This window comes from Bufo gargarizans, chromosome 2 (assembly GCF_014858855.1).
Source record: "Bufo gargarizans isolate SCDJY-AF-19 chromosome 2, ASM1485885v1, whole genome shotgun sequence".
Lineage (NCBI taxonomy): Eukaryota > Metazoa > Chordata > Amphibia > Anura > Bufonidae > Bufo > Bufo gargarizans.
Window position 1 is genome coordinate 593,126,348 of NC_058081.1, and position 19,134 is coordinate 593,145,481.

At 41.8% G+C, this 19,134-nt stretch overlaps 1 protein-coding gene across 2 annotated transcripts; it reads left to right on the top strand.

Moving 5' to 3' along the window:
• Positions 1 to 14,905: 14,905 nt before the first annotated feature.
• LOC122926783 lies at positions 14,906 to 18,245 on the top strand. 2 transcript variants are annotated; one of them, XR_006387718.1, is made up of 3 exons: positions 14,906 to 15,647; positions 16,323 to 16,477; positions 18,154 to 18,245. XR_006387718.1 is itself a non-coding variant. In XM_044278267.1 (2 exons), exons 1-2 carry the CDS (start codon positions 14,923 to 14,925, stop codon positions 16,393 to 16,395), a joined length of 798 nt encoding a protein of 265 aa, XP_044134202.1. In that variant the 5' UTR covers positions 14,906 to 14,922; the 3' UTR covers positions 16,396 to 16,795. The 2 variants fall into 2 exon arrangements, 1 of the variants encoding a protein (XP_044134202.1); XM_044278267.1 differs by lacking the exon at positions 18,154 to 18,245 and having other exon boundaries at positions 16,323 to 16,795.
• Positions 18,246 to 19,134: the final 889 nt, after the last annotated feature.

Consider the following 19,134-nt stretch of genomic DNA (forward strand, 5'->3'; position numbering starts at 1 on the left):
TTGTGGCTGGAGGGGATAAATCAGGGCTGCTGCAATGTTTCTCCACTCTCCTGTCAGCTCAAACCACCGTAGTTTTAAGCAGTTTTTTAACGATACATATAGCAGCTGTAAATAACTCTAAATTATGCATTTTAGGAGTACAAGTAGCTATCTCTGTATCCAGCCTATTTTTATTTTGTGGTACCTGGATAACCACTTCATGATTTTAGTAAGATCTTCTGCTTTTTTCCCATAAAATAATTATATTCAGGCATGGCTGCCTAGCATGAACACAAGAACCAGAATGAGGACAGGGCCAATGGTGGTTATGCCTCAGGGTCAGATATTTCTGCCAGGAGTTAGGTTACCTCTCATATTTACTTTAATTGAGATCTTAAGATGTACTGACCTGGACATTGCCCATGTATGATCCCAGTCTCTTGACAGGTCTGACAGTAAGGTTGCTATGTGAAATTTTTTTTTTTAAGACAAGCCATATCATAAAATAGTCAAAGCAAGTAAAATGTGAGATATATGGATTTATTTTTAACCCCTTGATGCCATAAACTTTTTTTTTTCTTCATTTTTTCCTTCCCACCTTCCGAAAGTCATTTCCGTTCACAAAGCTGTATGACGGCTTTTTTTTTTTTTTCAGGACAAGTATTTTAATTGCATTATTTCATTTACTATATTATGTTTTTTTGTTTTTTTTTGCCATGCTTTACTACTTAAAAAAAATTCTGACAGTCATAACTTTTGTTTTCATATGTAAAATTATAAAATGAGTGATTTCAATTATTTATATTTTTATTTTTTTATTTTTTTAATCCCCCTAGGAGATTTGTTTGATCGTTTATACCATAGTTGCAGTCTTCCTGTCAAGGTTTGACACAGGCGGTCCAGGGAGCCTTCCTTCACAAGGCCTCAGGCTGACAAAACAACCAATCTACACCAGGGGGACTTGATCGGAGGACAGAGGGAACACCATCCCTCTGTCTAACTGCTTAGATGCCACAGTTTCTAATATTGACTGCTGCATCTGAGGGATTAAATGACCAGTATCGGACTCATCCCTGTCACTGCAGGCGGGTGTTAGCTATATTAAAACCCAGCTGGGTCCTGCCGCATATATGAGGAAGGCTCAGCTACTAAACCTGATCCATACTCCACTTCTGCCCTAAATATCTTTAAAGGGTTAAACCATGCCAGATGTCAAATAGTTAATTTTATTACATTCCACTGCCTTCCTCTATTATTTTTATACAATACACCTTAAAGGGGTTGCCTCATCATGGACAATGGGGGCATATCGCTAGGATATATCCCCATTGTCTTATAGGTGCAAGTCTGCAGCTATATCGAGAACGGAGCCCTGCAAGTGGAGGAGGGCGCACTGTGCATGTGCGGTACGCTCCCATTCACTTCTTTGGTGAGCCGGCTTGGTGGTGGCCGGACCGGAGTCCTCCAGCCACCACCTTGCGGGGCTCCTTTCTCAATATAGGTGTGGGTCCCAGCCTATAAAACAATGGGGGCATATCCTAGCAATATGCCCCATTGTCCATGATGAGACAACCCCTTTAATATGACCTGTCACCACTCCTGACGTGCCTGTTTTAATAGCTTCATTCATTCCCCATGTTACATAGTTAATACGGTTGAAAAAAAGATAAACGTCCATCAAGTTCAACCAAGGGATAGGTAAAGACACGAATCCCAGAAGGAAGTGAGACTCAGATTTCTACACGTTTTCATAAGCATTAATGTTTTTTACTTTTAAGAATTCATCTAAACCCTTTTTGAAACTGTCTACTGTTCCTGCTGTGACCACGTCCTGAGCAAGTCTATTCCACAGTTTTTACAGTAAAGAAGCTTTGACGCTTCTGGAGACTGAACTTTTTCTTCTTTAGTCGGAGGCAGTGCCCCCTTGTCTTTTGAGCACATTTTACATGGAACAGCTTTTCGCCGTATTTTTTGTATGGCCCATTTATATACTTGTATAGGTTAATCATGTCCCCCCTTAGACGTCTCTTCTCAAGACCAAATACATTCAATTATTTTAATCTTTCTCCATAACGAAGACCCTCCATGCCCCTTATCAGTTTAGTCGCTCTCCTCTGTACTTCTTCCAGCTGCAGTGCATCCTTTCTATGGACTGGTGCCCAGAACTGACCTGCATATTCCGGATGAGGCCGCACCAGCGCTTTGTAAAGTAGTAATATTACATCCCTACCCCGCGAGTCCATACCTTGTTTATTGCATGACAATATCCTGGTGGCCTTAGAAGCAGCTGATTGACATTGTATGCTGTAATTTAATCTACCATCCACAAGGACACCCAAGTCCTTCTCTATAAGTGACTCTCCCAGTGCTACATTACCTAGGACATATGAAGCACAGAGATTATTACTACTAAAATGCATAACTTTACATTTGTCCGCATTGAACCTGATTTTCCAAGTTGATGCCCAATCACTCAGAGTGTTCAAGTCAGCTTGTAGTTTGTGGACATCTTCCATAGACTGTACAGTTCTACACAGCTTAGTGTCATCTGCAAAAATAGATATGGTGCTATTAATCCCGTCCTCAATATCATTAATAAATACATTAAATAATAGAGGGCCCAGCACTGAACCTTGCGGTACACCACTTATAACCTGGGACCATTCTGAATAGGAATCATTGACCACAACTCTCTGGACACGGTCCTTCAGACAGTTTTCAATCCAATTACAAACTATACTTTTCAAGCCAATAGACCTTACTTTACTTTTTAAGCGTCTATGAGGGACAGTATCAAAAGCCTTTGCAAAATCCAGAAACACTTCATCCACAGCCGCCCCTCTGTCCAGGCTTCTACTCATCTCCTCATAAAAACAAATCGGGTTAGTCTGATAACTTCTGTCCTTGGTAAACTCATGTTGGTTATCACTTATAATATTATTTATAGTCCCTTAACCTCTTAAGGACATAGGGCGTACAGGTACGCCCTTGTGCCCTGGTACTTAAGGACACAGGGCGTACATGTACGCCCTGTGCATTTTCGATCACCGCCGCACGGCAGGCACTTGGAGAAAATGCGCCGGGGGGTCCGGTGACCCCCCCATGTATGCGATCGCAGAAAACCGCAGGTCAATTCAGACCTGCGGTTTTCTGCGTTTCCGGGTTATTCGGGTCTCTGAAGTCCCGATAACCCGGAACAGGATGGTGATGGTGGTGTGATTTCACTCCACCAATCACCATCCAGCGATCCTGAGTGGTGATGGTGACATCACCACTCAGGATCGCTTTCTGATTGGTCTGTGGGCGGTCCGGCGGCAGATTCAAAAGAGGCAGGCGCTCCTCTCCTCCTTTTGTGTTCCGGAGCCGGAGGAGAGAGGAGCTGCCTGCACGTGTCTGCTGCACCCGATCTGTGCCCCCCAGGACCCGATCTGTGCCCCCCAGGACCCCATCAGGTACATAGGGACAGCTAGGGAAAGTTTGGTTTAGGCAGGGAAAAAAAAAAGGGAAAGTTAGTTTTTGAATTTTGATTGCATCACCCTAGTTAGGGTGTCTGGGGTCCACAGCACAGCTGTGTGACCCTAGACCCCCCAGGGGTGCTGCCACTTGCCCCCCCACTCCCTGCCCCCCCCCCCACCTTTTTTGGGGTGCATTTTTTTTTTTTTTTCGTGTACGCTGACTGTGGCCGGCACTTAGTGTCCGGCCACTGTTAGCGCGTAGCACACCCCACCGCTGATCAACTTCGGACGGTTGATCAGCGGTTTTGAATTTTTTTCCCCACATTTTTTGCCCTTTTTTTAGTTAGTTTATTTTATTTTTTTTCTGTTAGTTTTAGGGTGAGTTCGTGAACACCCGTGCCCCCACACACACGCACACAAAATAAAGAGTTACACACACGCACATATACACGCAGACACACACTCCCCTATGGCCCGCCGGACGTTCTCGGCCGAGGAGGCATACGCCCAGATTGCCTCTGACTCCGAGAGTCCCAGTGAGGATGAGGATGACCCCACATTCCTGTTGTCATCCGCATCCTCCTCATCATCTAGCGATGATGATGAGCCCCCAAGGCGGCGGAGACGCCGCCAGGCGGAGCAAGGGGACCGCCATGTTAGGGACCCTGTGGCCCACACTAGTACGAGCAGCTCTGGGGCTCGTACTGGTTTCCCGGCCCACCAGTTAAATCCACCGGAGCCCCCTGCCGGTGAACTTGTCTGGTGTAGCCCAGAGCGATACGAGCCTGTGATTCCTGATTTTGTAGGCCAATCAGGAATCCAGATTTCCACAGTGGGCTACACTGAATATGACTTTTTTTTGTCATTTTTTCAGTGACCCACTGGTAAATCTGATGGTGGAGCAGACGAATCTGTACGCCCAACAGTTCGTCGCTCAACACCCGGGCTCCTTTTTGGCCAGGCCCGGTGGCTGGACGCCGGTCAGTGCAGCCGAAATGAGGACATTTTGGGGCCTCGTGCTGCATATGGGCCTGGTCAAAAAACCCAGTGTCAGGCTGTACTGGAGTGGGGACGTCCTATACCAGGCCCCACTTTACAGTACAGCCATGACACGCTCCCGGTTTGAGGCCATCCGGAAATGTCTGCATTATTCCGATAATGCAGCATGTCCCCCCCGAGGTGATCCTGCCCATGACCGTCTGTACAAGATACGGCCGGTCATCGATCACTTTGGGGCCAAATTCATGGAGGCCTATGTACCTGGAAGAGAGGTCGCGGTTGATGAGTCTCTCATTGCGTTCAAGGGGAGACTCATTTTCCGCCAGTATGTGCCCTCCAAGCGGGCGAGGTATGGCGTGAAGCTATACAAAATTTGTGAGAGCACCTCAGGGTACACTTACAAATTTCGTGTATACGAGGGGCGAGATTCCCGGATTCAACCCCCAGAATGTCCCCCCACTCTGGGTGTTACCGGGAAACTTGTGTGGGACCTTATGTACCCACTGCTGGATAAGGGTTACCACCTTTACGTGGATAACTTTTATACCAGTATCCCCTTGTTCCAGTCCCTTGCCGCCAGATCCACGTCCGCTTGTGGGACCGTGCGGAAAAATCAACGCGGCCTCCCTGCCCACCCCCTCCAGGTACCTATCCCCAGGGGTGAGACCCGTGCCCTTACCACTGGAAACCTGTTGCTGGTCAGGTATAAGGACAAGAGGGATGTCCTTATGCTGTCCACAATTCATGATAACGGCATCACCCCTGTCCCTGTGCGAGGTACCGCGGCAACGGTCCTCAAGCCCGATTGTATCGTCGCTTACAATCGGTATATGGGAGGAGTTGATCTCTCTGATCAAGTCCTCAAGCCATATAACGCCATGCGCAAAACCCGGGCATGGTACAAAAAAGTTGCGGTCTACTTGGTGCAGGTTGCCATGTACAACTCTTTTGTACTATCCCGAAGCGCTGGCAGCACAGGGACATTCCTCCAGTTCTATGAGGCAGTCCTCAAGGCCCTGATCTTTTCGGACCGGGAAAGAGCAGGCCGGAGTACCTCGGGAACTGTAGGTGCCCGGATCGTCCCTGGCCAACACTTTCCAGGTGTGGTCCCCCATACTGGAAAGAAGGGACGAACCCAAAAAAAGTGCAGAGTGTGTCGCAGGAGGGGGATACGGAAGGACACGACTACTCAGTGCGACACTTGCCCCGATCATCCGGGCCTCTGCATTGACGGTTGCTTCAGGGAGTATCACACTTCCATGGAGTACTAAATTTATATCCCAATTTAGCACTGACATCGGATAAAAAAAAATGGTTCTCAGACTTGAGACACCCAAAAAAACTAAAATAATTTATTAAAAGTAGACATAGGTATTGCCGCGTCGGTAATAATCTCCTCTATAAAAATGCCCCATTACCTAACCCCCCAGATTAACACGGTCCAGAAAAAAAAGTTTTTTTTTGTCACCTTACATAATAAAAAGTTTAATAGCAAGCGATCAAAAAGTCATATAGCCCCCAAATTAGTGCCAATAAAACCGTCATCTCATCCCGCAAAAAATGAGCCCCCACATAAGATAATCAGATAAAAAAAAAAATAGAAAATGACTCTTAGACTTTAGAGATACAAAATTTTTTTTAGGGTATCAAAAAGGATAATATAGTCTAAAACCTAAATAATTGTAAAAAAAAGTTGACTTATTAGGTATCGCCGCGTCCGTAAGAATCTCCTCTATAAAAATACCCCACGACCCAACCCCCCAGATTAACACAGTAAAAAAAAAAAAAAAAAAATAGGTGCAAAAAAATTTTTTTTTTGTCACCTTACATAACAAAAAGTTTAATAGCAAGCGATCAAAAAGTCATATAGCCCCCAAAATAGTGCCAATAAAACCGTCCGCTCATCCCGCAAAAAATGAGCCCCCACATAAGATAATTGGCTAAAAGAAAATAAAAAAAATGACACTTAGACTTTAGAGATACCCAAAAAAAAATGTTGTATCAAAAAAGATAATATAGTCAAAAACCTAAATAATTTTTAGACTTATTAGATATTGCCGCGTCCGTAAGAATCTCCTCTATAACAATATCCCATGACCTAACTACCCAGATTAACACGGTTAAAAAAAAAAAAAAAAAAAAACGGTGCCAAAACCGCTATTTTTGGCACTTTTCCATTTCAGTCCGTTTTTTCCGGTAACAAAACAAGGGTTAACAACCAAACAAAAGTTAAAATTTATTACCCTGATACTGCAGTTTACAGAAACGCCACATTTCTGGTCGTAAACTGCTGTATCCGTAAAAGGGAGGCCGCAAAAGGAAAGGACCGACATGGTTTCTGGAAGGCCGATTTTGATGGCCTTTTTTATTGACACCATATCCCTTTTGAAGCCCCCCTGATGCCCCCCTAGAGTAAAAACTCCCTAAAATTGACCCCATCTAAGAAACTACACCCCTCAAGGTATTCAAAAATGATTATACAAACTTTATTGACCCTATAGGTGTTCCTCAACAGTTAATGGCAAATGGAGATGAAATATCAGAATTTCTATTTTTGGTAACCTTGCCTCACAAAAATGTAATATAGAGCAACCAAAAATTATATTTGCCCTAAAAATACTCCCCCAAAAAATGCCACCTTATCCCGTAGTTTCCAAAATGGGGTCACTTTTAGGGAGTTTCGACTCCAGGGGTGCATCAGGGGGGTTGAAACAGGACACGGTGTAAATAAACCGGTCCATAAAAATCAGCCCTCCAAAAACCAAACGGCGCACCTTTCACTCTACGCCCTGCTGCGTGGCCGTACAGTAGTGTACGGCCACATATTGGGTGTTTCTGTAAACGGCAGAGTCAGGGTAATAAAGATACAGTCTTGTTTGGCTGTTAACCCTTGCTTTGTTAGTAGAAAACATGGGTTAAAATGGAAAATAAGGCAAAAAAATGAAATTTTCCAATTTCATCCCCATTTGCCAATAACTCTTGTGCAACACCTAAAGGGTTAACGACGTATGTAAAACCAGTTTTGAATACCTTGAGGGGTGTAGTTTCTTAGATGGGGTCACTTTTAGGGAGTTTCTACTCCAGGGGTGCATCAGGGGGCTTCAAATGGGACATGGTGTAAATAAACCAGTCCATAAAAATCAGCCCTCCAAAAACCAAACGGCGCACCTTTCACTCTACGCCCCGCTGTGTGGCCGTACAGTAGTGTACGGCCACATATTGGGTGTTTCTGTAAACGGCAGAGTCAGGGTAATAAAGATACAGTCTTGTTTGGCTGTTAACCCTTGCTTTGTTAGTGGAAAACATGGGTTAAAATGGAAAATAAGGCAAAAAAATGGAATTTTCAAATTTCATCCCCATTTGCCAATAACTCTTGTGCAACACCTAAAGGGTTAACGATGTATGTAAAACCAGTTTTGAATACCTTGAGGGGTGTAGTTTCTTAGATGGGGTCACTTTTAGGGAGTTTCTACTCTAGGGGTGCATCAGGGGGCTTCAAATGGGACATGGTGTAAATAAACCAGTCCATAAAAATCAACCTTCCAAAAACCATACGGCGCACCTTTCACTCTACGCCCCGCTGTGTGGCCGTACAGTAGTTTACGGCCACATATTGGGTGTTTCTGTAAACTGCAGAGTCAGGGCAATAAAGATACAGTCTTGTTTGGCTGTTAACCCTTGCTTTGTTAGTGGAAAAAATGGGTAAAAATGAAATATTAGACAGAAAAATGAAATTCTCAAATTTCATCCCCATTTGCCAATAACTCTTGTGCAACACCTAAAGGGTTAACAACATATGTAAAATCACTTTTGAATACCTTGAGGGGTGTAGTTTCTTAGATGGGGTCATTTTTGGGTGGTTTCTATTATGTAAGCCTCGCAAAGCGACTTCAGACCTGAAATGGTCCCTAAAAATTTAGTTTTTGTAAATTTCAGAAAAATTTTAAGATTTGCTCCTAAACTTCTAAGCCTTATAACATCCCCAAAAAATAAAATATCATTCCCAAAATAATTCACACATGAAGTAGACATATGGGGAATGTAAAGTCATCACAATTTTTGGGGGTATTACTATGTATTACAGAAGTAGAGAAACTGAAACTTTGAAATTTGCTAATTTTTCAAAATTTTTGATAAATTTGGTATTTTTTGGTGCAAAAAAAATATTTTTTTGACTTCATTTTACTAGTGTCATGAAGTACAATATGTGACGAAAAAACAATGTCAGAACGGCCTGGATAAGTCAAAGCGTTTTAAAGTTATCAGCACTTAAAGTGACACTGGTCAGATTTGCAAAAAATGGCCTGGTCCTAAGGTGTAAAAAGGCTGTGTCCTTAAGGGGTTAAGAGTCCTTCAATTTTTTTCCCCACAACAGAAGTTAAACTAACTGGTCTATAATTACCTGTGGAGGACCTTGATACTTTTTTGAATATGGGCACCATGTTTGCCTTGCACCAATCACTTGGCACTGTACCAGTCCCTAGAGAATCCTTAAAAATTATAAACAGGGGAACAAAAATGACTGAACTGAGCTCTTTAAGAACTCTTGGGTGTTATCCATCTGGACCCGGTGTTTTGTTCACATTTACCCAATTTAACGTCTTTTGGACCATATCTACAGTTAGCCAATCGAGTATATCACTGGATGTACTAACAGCCCTGGCGCCACAGAGTTATGAAAGAATTGCTAGCAGTCTGCAGTAAGAGTACACAGGGGTGGTGTTAGGCGGGGTGTTGTACCTGCACAGTCTGAAAAAGGCAGCACTGATTGGATAGAGTGAGTCTGTGCAGGGACACCCCCCCCCCCCCCAAACTGGTTACCACCCCTCTGTACCCTTACTGTAAACTGCTAGCAATTCATCCATAACTTCTAGTAAAAATAATAAAGGAATGGCACAACATAGAGCCGTAAGAATAAAAGCTTCAGAATTATTGTTACATGGGGAATACATGAAGCTATCAAAACAGACATGTCAGGAGCGGTGACAGGTCCAGTACCACTGATAATACAGGGGAACATAAGAAGTGTGTCCTATAGAAACTGCAGACAAGTGGTCCATCCATCTTTAAAAAAAAAAAGTCTGATGTTTCTAGTGGAAAAAGAAATTCAGGATATAAATTATCACCTTTGTTAGACCTAGCGCTGGCCATGAGTTAATGGCAGTACGTTACAGGTCATTGGCAGTACAGGGATCCACAGGCATCAGATTAGATTGGAGTGAGGTATTAAGTGCGTCTGTACAGAGATTTTTACTTTGCGGATGACAAGCATGCTCAGAGCCGAGTTATTACTTGAACAGATTGTGAAGCTTTTTGATTGAATAACCTGCATTACTTAAACTGGCAGTGTCAATTATTTTCCGCTCTGGCTACAGTAGATTGCAAATAAAAATTCTGTTTCCCAAATTTCTGTAGTTAAATAACAATTTATATGGCATTTAATGCTCTCCAGCTGTATTGGCACAAACGTGAATTTTGCAGTTGCCCTAAGTCAGGAAATGCACCCTTTTATTTCATTTTACTTCAGTAATTCGGGTGATGTCTCTTAAGTATTTTTACCGTTACTATGGCTACAGGACTTTTATGTAAAAAGCACTGCCTCAGTTCTGTTGGGTGGGATACAGAATACTTAGAGGATTGAAAGTTACCATCTGTTGAATAATGCTGTCAGATAGAACTCTAACTTAGTCTTGTGTTTTTGGACCGTAGACAGGCCTTCACATTCATCTACATAAATGAAGGCATTTTTCTGCTGTCGATTTCATAAGACATGAATTCTGCACAGTCTATTTCAGATAATCTGCATTAATTGTGCTTTAAAGAGCATCTGTCAGCAGATTTGTCCCTATGACACTGGCTGACCTGTTACATGTGCACTTAGCAGCTGAAGGCATCTGTGTTGGTCCCATGTTCATATGTGCCTGCATTGCTGAGAAAAATGATGTTTTAATATATGCAAAAAAAGCCTCTAGTAGCAATGGGCTCAGCTCTCTCTGCAATTGCAACCTAGAGGCTAATTTGCATATATTAAAACATCCTTTTTCTCAGCAATATGGGCAAATATGAACACAGGACCAACACAGATGCCTTCAGCTGCCAAGTGCACATGTAACAGGTCAGCCAGTTTCATAGGTACAAATCTGCTGACAGGTGCTCTTTAAAGGGGCTGTGTCACTTCAGCAAATGGCATGTATGATGTTGAGAAAGTTAATACAAGGCACTTATTAATGTTTTGTTGTTGTCCATATTGCCTCCTTTGCTGGCTGGATTCATTTGTCCATCACATTATACAATGCTCACTTCCATTGTTACAACCACCCTGTAATCCAGCAGCAGTGGCCTTGCTTGCACACTATAGGAAAATGCACTGGCCTATGCGTACTCCCACAGTCCCAGCCACCAGATAGGCCAGAACTTTTTCCTACAGTGTGCAAGAATGACCTCCACTGCTGGATTTCAGGGTGGTCGTACCCCTGGAAACGAGCAGTGTATAATGTGATGGAAAATTGAATCCAGCCAGCAAAGGAGGCAATATGGACAATCACAATACATTAGTAAGTGCCTTGTACTAACTTTGTCTCCGATAAAGGCCATTTCCTGATGTGAGACAACCCCTTTAACCCCTTAAGGACACAGCCATATTTCACCTTAAGGCCCAGGCCATTTTTTGCAAATCTGACCAGTGTTACTTTATGTGGTTAAAACTTTAAAACGCTTTTACTTATCCAGGCCATTCTGAGATTGTTTTTTCGTCACATATTGTACTTCATAACACTGGTAAAATGGAGTTAAAAAAAATAATTTTTATTTATTAAAAAAATACCAAAGTTTCAATTTCTCTACTTCTATAATACATAGTAATACCTCCAAAAATAGTTATTAGTTTACATTCCCCATATGTCTACTTCATGTTTGGATGATTTTGGGAATGCCATTTTATTTTTTGGGGACGTTACAAGGCTTAGAAGTTTAGATGCAAATCTTGAAAATTTTCTGAAATTTTAAAAAAACCCACTTTTTAGGGACCAGTTCAAGTCTGAAGTCACTTTGTGAGGCTTACATAATAGAAACAACGCAAAACTGACCTCATTCTAGAAACTAAACTGATTTTACAAACATCATTAACCCTTTGTGTTCCCCAAGAGTTTATGGCAAATGGAGATGAAATTTCAGAATTTACTTTTTTTTGCCAAATTTTCCATTTTGTCCACTAACAAAGCAAGGGTTAACAGCCAAACAAAACTCTATATTTATTGCCTTGACTCTGCGGTTTACAGAAACACCCGAAATGTGGTCGTACACCACTGTACGGCCCCACGTCAGGGCGTAGAGGGAAAGGAGCGCCGTGTGGTTTTTGGAAGGTAGATTTTGCTGGACTGGTTTATTTACACCATGTCCCATTTGAAGCCTCCCCGATGCACCCCTAGAGTAGAAACTGCAAAAACATGACCCCATTTTGGAAACTACGGGTTAAGTTGGCAGTTTTTTTGGTACTATTTTAGGGTACATATGATTTTTGGTTGCTCTATATTAAACTTTTTGTGAAGCAAAGTAACAAAAAATAGAAATTCTGAAATTTCATCTCAATTTGCCATTGACTCTTGTGGAACAGTTAAAGGGATAACAAAGTTAGTAAAATCAGTTTTGAATACCTTGAGGGGTGTAGCTCCTTAAATGGGGTCACTTTTTGGAGTTTCTACTCTAGGGGTGCATCAGGGGGGGCTTCAAATGGGACATGGTGTCAAAAAACAAGTCCAGCAAAAACTGCCTTCCAAAATCCATATGGCATTCTTTTCCTTCTGTGCCCTGCCGTGTGCCTGTACAGCATTTACGACCACATATGGGTGTTTCTGTAAACTAAAGAATCAGGGCAATAAATATTGAGTTTTGCTTGGCTGTTAACCCTTGCTTTGTTACGGGAAAAAATGGATTAAAATTCAAAATTTGACAAAAAATACCTGTTTTGGCACTGTTTTTTTATTTTTTATTATTTAAAACGTTCATCTGACAGATTAGATCATGTGCTATTTTTATAGAGCAGGTTGTTACGGACGCAGAGATACCTAATATGTTTACTTTTTTTTAATTTATTTAAGTTTTACACAATAATATCATTTTTGAAACAAAAAAAAAAAAAAATTTTAGTGTCTCCATAGTCTGAGAGCCATAGTTTTTTTTTTTTTTTTTTTTTTTTTTTTGGGCGATTGTCTTAGTTACGGTCTCATTTTTTGCAGGATGAGATGACTGTTTTAATGGTATGATTTTGGGGTGCATATACCTTTTTGATCGCTTGCTATTACACTTGTGATGTAAGGTGACAAAATTATGGCTTTTTTTTTTTTACACCATTTTTTTTTTTTTTTTTTTTTAAGTTGTTCACCTGAGGGGTTAGATGATGTGATATTTTTAAAGAGCAGGTTCTTAGAGACACGGCAATACCTAATGTGTCCCTTTTTTTTTTTTTTTTAAAAGGTTTTACACAATAATATCATTTTTGAAACAAAAAAAAACTTGTTTTAGTGTCTCCATAGCCTGAGAGCCATAGTTTTTTTTTTTTTTTTTTGGGCCATTGTCTAATGTAGGGGCTCATTTTTTGCGGAATGAAGTGGTACTATTTTGGCATACATATGATCACTTTATTACCTTTTTTTGGGAAGTAAGGTGGACAAAATTTCAATTTCATCATAGTTTTTATTTTTTATTTTTCATGGCGTTCACCGTGCGGGGAATGTAACATGACCGTTTTATAGATCAGGTCGTTACGGATGCGGTGATATATAACGTGTAGGGAATTCTTTTTAATATTTTTTTTTTATCAGGGATAGATGTGTTTTTTGAATTTTTACTTTTTTTCACTTTAACTTTTTATTTTTACCCAGACCCACTTTGTTCTTGAAGATCCAGTGGGTCTGATTTCTGTATAATACAGTACAGTACACTATATAGTGTACTGCACTGTATTTCACTCACACTTTGAACAGATCTCTGCCTTTAGCACAGATCTGTTCAGCACCATGGACAGCAGGATGCCTGAGAAGCCATGGGAACCTTCCCCGTCTGCCACAACTGAGCAGACGGGGAAGGGGAGAGAGGGGGGCTCCCTCCCTCTGTGACCCCATCCTGTCCGGGGGCTGCAAAGGCACAGCAGCCCCCCGATGGGAGAGGCAGCTCCCTCCCCTTCCATACAGCGGTCCATACGGACCACGGCATGGAAGGGGTTAAAACGGGTATCAGAAACTTGCATAAGCGCTACAAACCGCAGGTCTGAATTGACCTGTGGTTTGTAGCGATCGGCAAAGCGGGGGCAGGCATTGTCACAGGGTGCCTGCTGAATGATTTCAACAGGCACCCCGTTCCGATCACTGCCAGTCGTCCGGTGATAAAAACTACACACGACGTACGCCCTGTGTCCTTAAGTACCGGGATATACGCCCTATGTCGGAGGTTAAGTGAAGAATATATTTTTCTGCAAACAGGTTTTTTCTTTTTTTTTTTTCTTTTGCACCCTAAATTGTGTAGTAGCAGGCCGCAATTTCAGCCCTATTACCCAATTAGGGATTAACGGATATATTTATGCATAATAGAACTTGAGCAACCTAAAATGTGTAGTAGCAGGCCACAATGTCACACCAATTAGACATTCAAGGATTAACGGATTGAATCATATATATGAAACGCTGTGAACGCACCAAATTCTGTACGATCAGACCGTAGTTTTACCCCAATAACAGAATCAAGGATTACTGGAATTACAGATGTATCAAAGAATGCAAACAACCTAAAATCTGTAGTAGAAGATCACTTTGTAACCCCAATTAGTGCAGCAAGGTGTAATAGAATCATCCTATTACCCCGCTCTTCCTATAGTGTAGATGATGCCTCTCTATCCTTTCCATACACTATGAATGATCTTTTCCTGAACTGCTCAATCGCTTTATTTTTTATTAGTCTTTTCTAATCACTGTCCTTAGTGCCTGCAACGTCTCTCCCTGCACTAAGTTCACTGTAAACTGGCGGAGAACAGGCTTTTTATAGGGCTGTGACATCAAAGGGGCTGGCTATCCGCTGATTGGCTATCTGCATGGCATTGTGGGTGCTCCCTCATTCCCGGGCTTCTTACTCTCACTTTTTAACACGTGCAGCAGCCATTTTGGAAAAAAAATGCAATTCGTTACCACGAAGAGCGAGGAAATTAGACTACGGGGCGAATCGAATTTTTCCTGAAATTCAGATCGAATTCCACTTTGTCAACTTAGATTTGCTCATCTCTAACTACACTAGTTTAGAAATTACATATTCTAAATGTCAATCTGCAATTAATGCTATAACACTATTTGTTTTTATACCATGAAATACTGATAATATTCTCAATCATACCTGCAGGCCAGGTAGAGTTGTGGTATATCTTTTGTGTTGGTGAATTTTGTGTCCCATTACATTTTTCTTAATGTTTAAAAATTACCTTTAGATGAGCAGAAAGGAAGAGGAGATGATTGACACCGAAGTGTTTAAAGTTGGAGACATGAACTTTGAATGGTTTCCATTGCCTACTGCCCTTACTATTGATAATGCAGAAGAGCCTTGTGCAGCAGAGGTCGAGGACAATCAGCAGAATATTGAGCACATAAAGACACCCTTATCAGAAGCACTTCCAGAAAACGTTCAGCAAACAAAATCTACAGTGTTGCCCATCAAGCAAGTGAGGATTCCAGTCTGTAGTGAGGAATCCAAAAGAAATACAGAGAACCTACCCACACCACACAATGGTTCAACCAAGAATATCTCGTTGCCTCAGACGTCACAAAAAAGCGTGTCAGAAAATGTCACTAAACCACGGACATTACTAAAGGGTTCTTCAAGGAATGTCAAAGAACCACAGATATTACAGAAAGGTTCCTCAAGGAACGCTAAGGAGCTGCAGCCATCACAAAAGGGTTCCACAAAACATACCAAGGAGCAGCAGACCTCACAGAAACCAAAGATTAATTTATGGGCTACAGTAACTTCTTTGAAAAGTACCAAGACAATACAGGTCCACAATGGAAAAGGGGAACCAGAAACTGAAGAAAAGCCTCAGCCTAGTCATGTTATAACAGCCGATGCATCAGAAGGAAGTAGCAGAGGACGTAAGATAAAAGAGAGTGCAGGCGTATCAGCAGGTGCTACAAGCTCATTGGACAAATGTCCCATATGTTTACTGCAGTTTCCAAAGCAGTAAGTACAACATAAAATATTATTATTTTTAGCTGTTCTTGAGAATTTAATATTATACTGACACGCTGTACATTAGGGTCCATTCACACGTCCGTTTTTTCTTTCCTGATCTGTTCCGTTTTTTGCGGAACAGATCAGGACCAGATCTGGACCCATTCTTTTTTAATGGGTCCTGGAAAAAATCGGACAGCACAATGTGTGCTGTCCGTTTCCGTTGTTCCGTTCCGCTCCGCATGTCCGTTTAAATATAAAACATGTCCTATTCTTTTCCGCAAAATTCGGATCCTGATACAATACAAAGTCAATGGATCCGTAAAAAAACGGAAGACATTCGGATGTCATTCCGTATGTCATCCGTTTTATGCGGAATCCGTTCCTGGAAACACATAACAAATTTTTTTTCTTTTTATTTTTTTTATTTATTTTTTTCAAAGAAATCCAAACAACTTTATTTGATTATTGAAATTTATACATGTTTCCATTTTTTTGCGGATCCGCAAAAAACGGATGACATACGGAAACATTTTCAGGAACAACGGATCCGCAAAAAACGGACCGAAAATCGGGATATAGGAAAATACTGACGTGTGAATGTAGCCTTAATGATATAAGAATTATTTTTTTTTTTTTTTTTTTTTTTTTTATAACAAGACAATGTATTTTTTTCATGAACAGGTTTTCACAGCTTGATATGGACAGCCATCTGGCTCAGTGCTTATCGGAAACAACGGTTGATGTAGCGTGGTGATTTAACCGAACAAGTGCGTCACCAGATTGTAATTGATGGAGAGAGTATTCGATGCACATCTTTATACATGTATAGTACATAGGTAAATGTGAAATTAGGTATTGTTTTATGTATCATGCTGTTTCCATACCTGCTGTAGATTTGTATGGCACTTCCAAATGTGTGTGTGTGTGTATGTGTATGTTCAACCTCTCCATACCACAACTCCTGGGGTAGGGGGTGGTGCCTGTGTTTAAACCCACCCTAATGCATGTCTAGAATACTACTTTAAAGGGGTTATCCAAGACTATTAAGTGCCGCCCCACATGTCCGGGGCCCCTCACACTGAATATACTTACCCTGCTCCCTTCGCCATTTCTGGTCCCAGTACTGCCATTGCTGTGGATGAAAACATCCGGTGTCGGGGTGGAAGGGGGGGCGGGGGGGAGGGGAGGTGGTCTTGGGTGGGAAAGAAGCTGCCAATGGCAGGCGGGGACAAGCCTCCCTAGCATCGAGGGTGATGAGGAACAGGAGCGGCGTGGGCAGCCAGGTAAGTATATTCATTGTGGGGGGGGGGGGGGGGGGGTTGTGCGTATGGGGGGCATTTAATAGTCTTGGATAACCCCTTTAAGCCTGGGGCCACACATCAATTTTGGCTGTGTATAAGTGCAGTCACTGAATTGAATGGGGTCATAGCACAATTTGAAACTTTCTGCAGCTGCAACCCCAGAATTGCAAAAAATACAATACTTCAGGATTTTTTTTAGCAATTTAGGGGTTGGAGCCGTGGAAACTTGCAAGTTGTGCTACTTCCCCTTTCAATTCATTGAGTGCACTTCTACATAGTGATGGCTGTCACCACCAAGATCGCCCTGTGGCTCCAATCCAAAAATTGCAACTCTTCTTTTGCTTTGTATTTTGTATATCATACAATAAAAACCAATATTAGATTGCAGAATGGCTGAAACAATGCATATATTAACAATTCCTTTACCGTAATAAATTGCTTTGTTGCTTAGAAGTGACAGCACTTTGTGGGTAAGGCTGATCGCATTTATCTTACCCTTCAGATGCCGTGGTCAAATGTGACCACGGCATGTGCGCCGACCGGAACCGGTAGTCGCGTGCTTCCGGTCTGGTAACAGTGTTCCCCGGCTGAGATTGGGGAACCTGTTACCTTGCGCTAATTGACCGAAGCCTCAAGCAGGCTTCAGAGTCAATTAGATGTATATATCAATACAGGCAACTAGGTGGCAGCCTTGTATTGATATAGTGCAAATGAACTGTCTTCAATGATGGCGATTTAGCAATCACTGAATACTATGGGCAATCAAATGATTGACAGTTATTGTCACTCAAGGCGACTAAAAAAAAGTTTTTACAAATATTTTAAAAAATTTACTAAAAGTTCAAATCACCCCCCTTTCCTTAAAATAAAAATACTTAACCAATAAAAGAATAAACATCATGGGCATCGCCGCGTGCGAAAATGCCCATACTATTAAAATATAACAATATTAATTGCATACGGCAGATGGCATAGCTGGAAAAAATATATAAAAATAGCGAATTTGCCATTTTTTGTCACTTAAACTACCCAATAATTTTTTAATAAACAGTGATCAAAAAGTCGCACACACTTAAAATTGGTATCACTGAAAAGAACAGATAGGCAAAAAATAAGCACAGCCCCGTACACATAGCTACAAAAAAGTTATAGGGGTCAAAATATGTTTCTGGAAATTTTTTTTCCCTCAAAGGTTTTAATTCTTTTTTCAGTATTTAAACGCAAGAAGAATTATACAAGTGTGGTATCGTTGGAACCGTACTGACCTGGAGAATGAAGATAACGGGTTAATTTTACCGCATAGTGTACAGTGTAAAATAAATAAAAACCTTTATCAGAATTGCGTTTTTTCCCCAATTCTACCCCATTTGGAATATTTTTCCTGCTTCCTACTACATGGTATGCAACCGTAAATGGAGCCATTAGAAAGTACAACTTGTCCTGCAAAAAATAAGCCCTCATAAGGCTATGTGAATGGAGAAATAGAAAAAGTTAGGACTATGGGAAGGCGGGAAGTGAAAAACAAAAACGCAAAAATTTAAAATCCCAGGGTCCTTAACAGGACACTGACAGGCTCAATAAGCATATTTAGGTATATATATGTCAGTACAGGTCTTTTAAAGTGTATTAAAATCATCTAAGTATCCCCCCTGTCCACCTTATAAATACAGTAAACTGAAGTTTTATAACCTGCTTGAATTGTCTTCAATCTGCCCAAGGGGCGGCGTTTCATCTCCACTTGCGCCCAGCCAGCCTTGCCCCCAACTGCCGTTTTGAAGCGCCGCCCAGCTCATCAATATTCACTTTGCTGGCCGACTTCTGCTGTCCCCGCTCTGAAGCGCATGCGCATAATGCAGAGGCTGAAGCGGCCTCTAAGATGCAGACTGTACGCATGCGCGATGTGATCCCGGCCAGTGAGGGTCCCGGGCGCATGCGCTGAAGATGAGACGGAGGCCGATGCCCATAGGATTGTATTGTATCTTGTGAAGTCGGGGACAGTAGTAGCCGCCCAGCGAAGTGAATATTGATGAGCTGGGCGGCGCTTCAAAACGGCCCCTTGGGAAGATTGAAGATGATTCAAGCAGGTTATAAACCTTCAGTTTACTGTATTTATAAGGTGGACGGGGGGGGGGTACTTAGATGATTTTAATACACTTTATAAGACCTGTACTGTCATATATATACCTAAATAT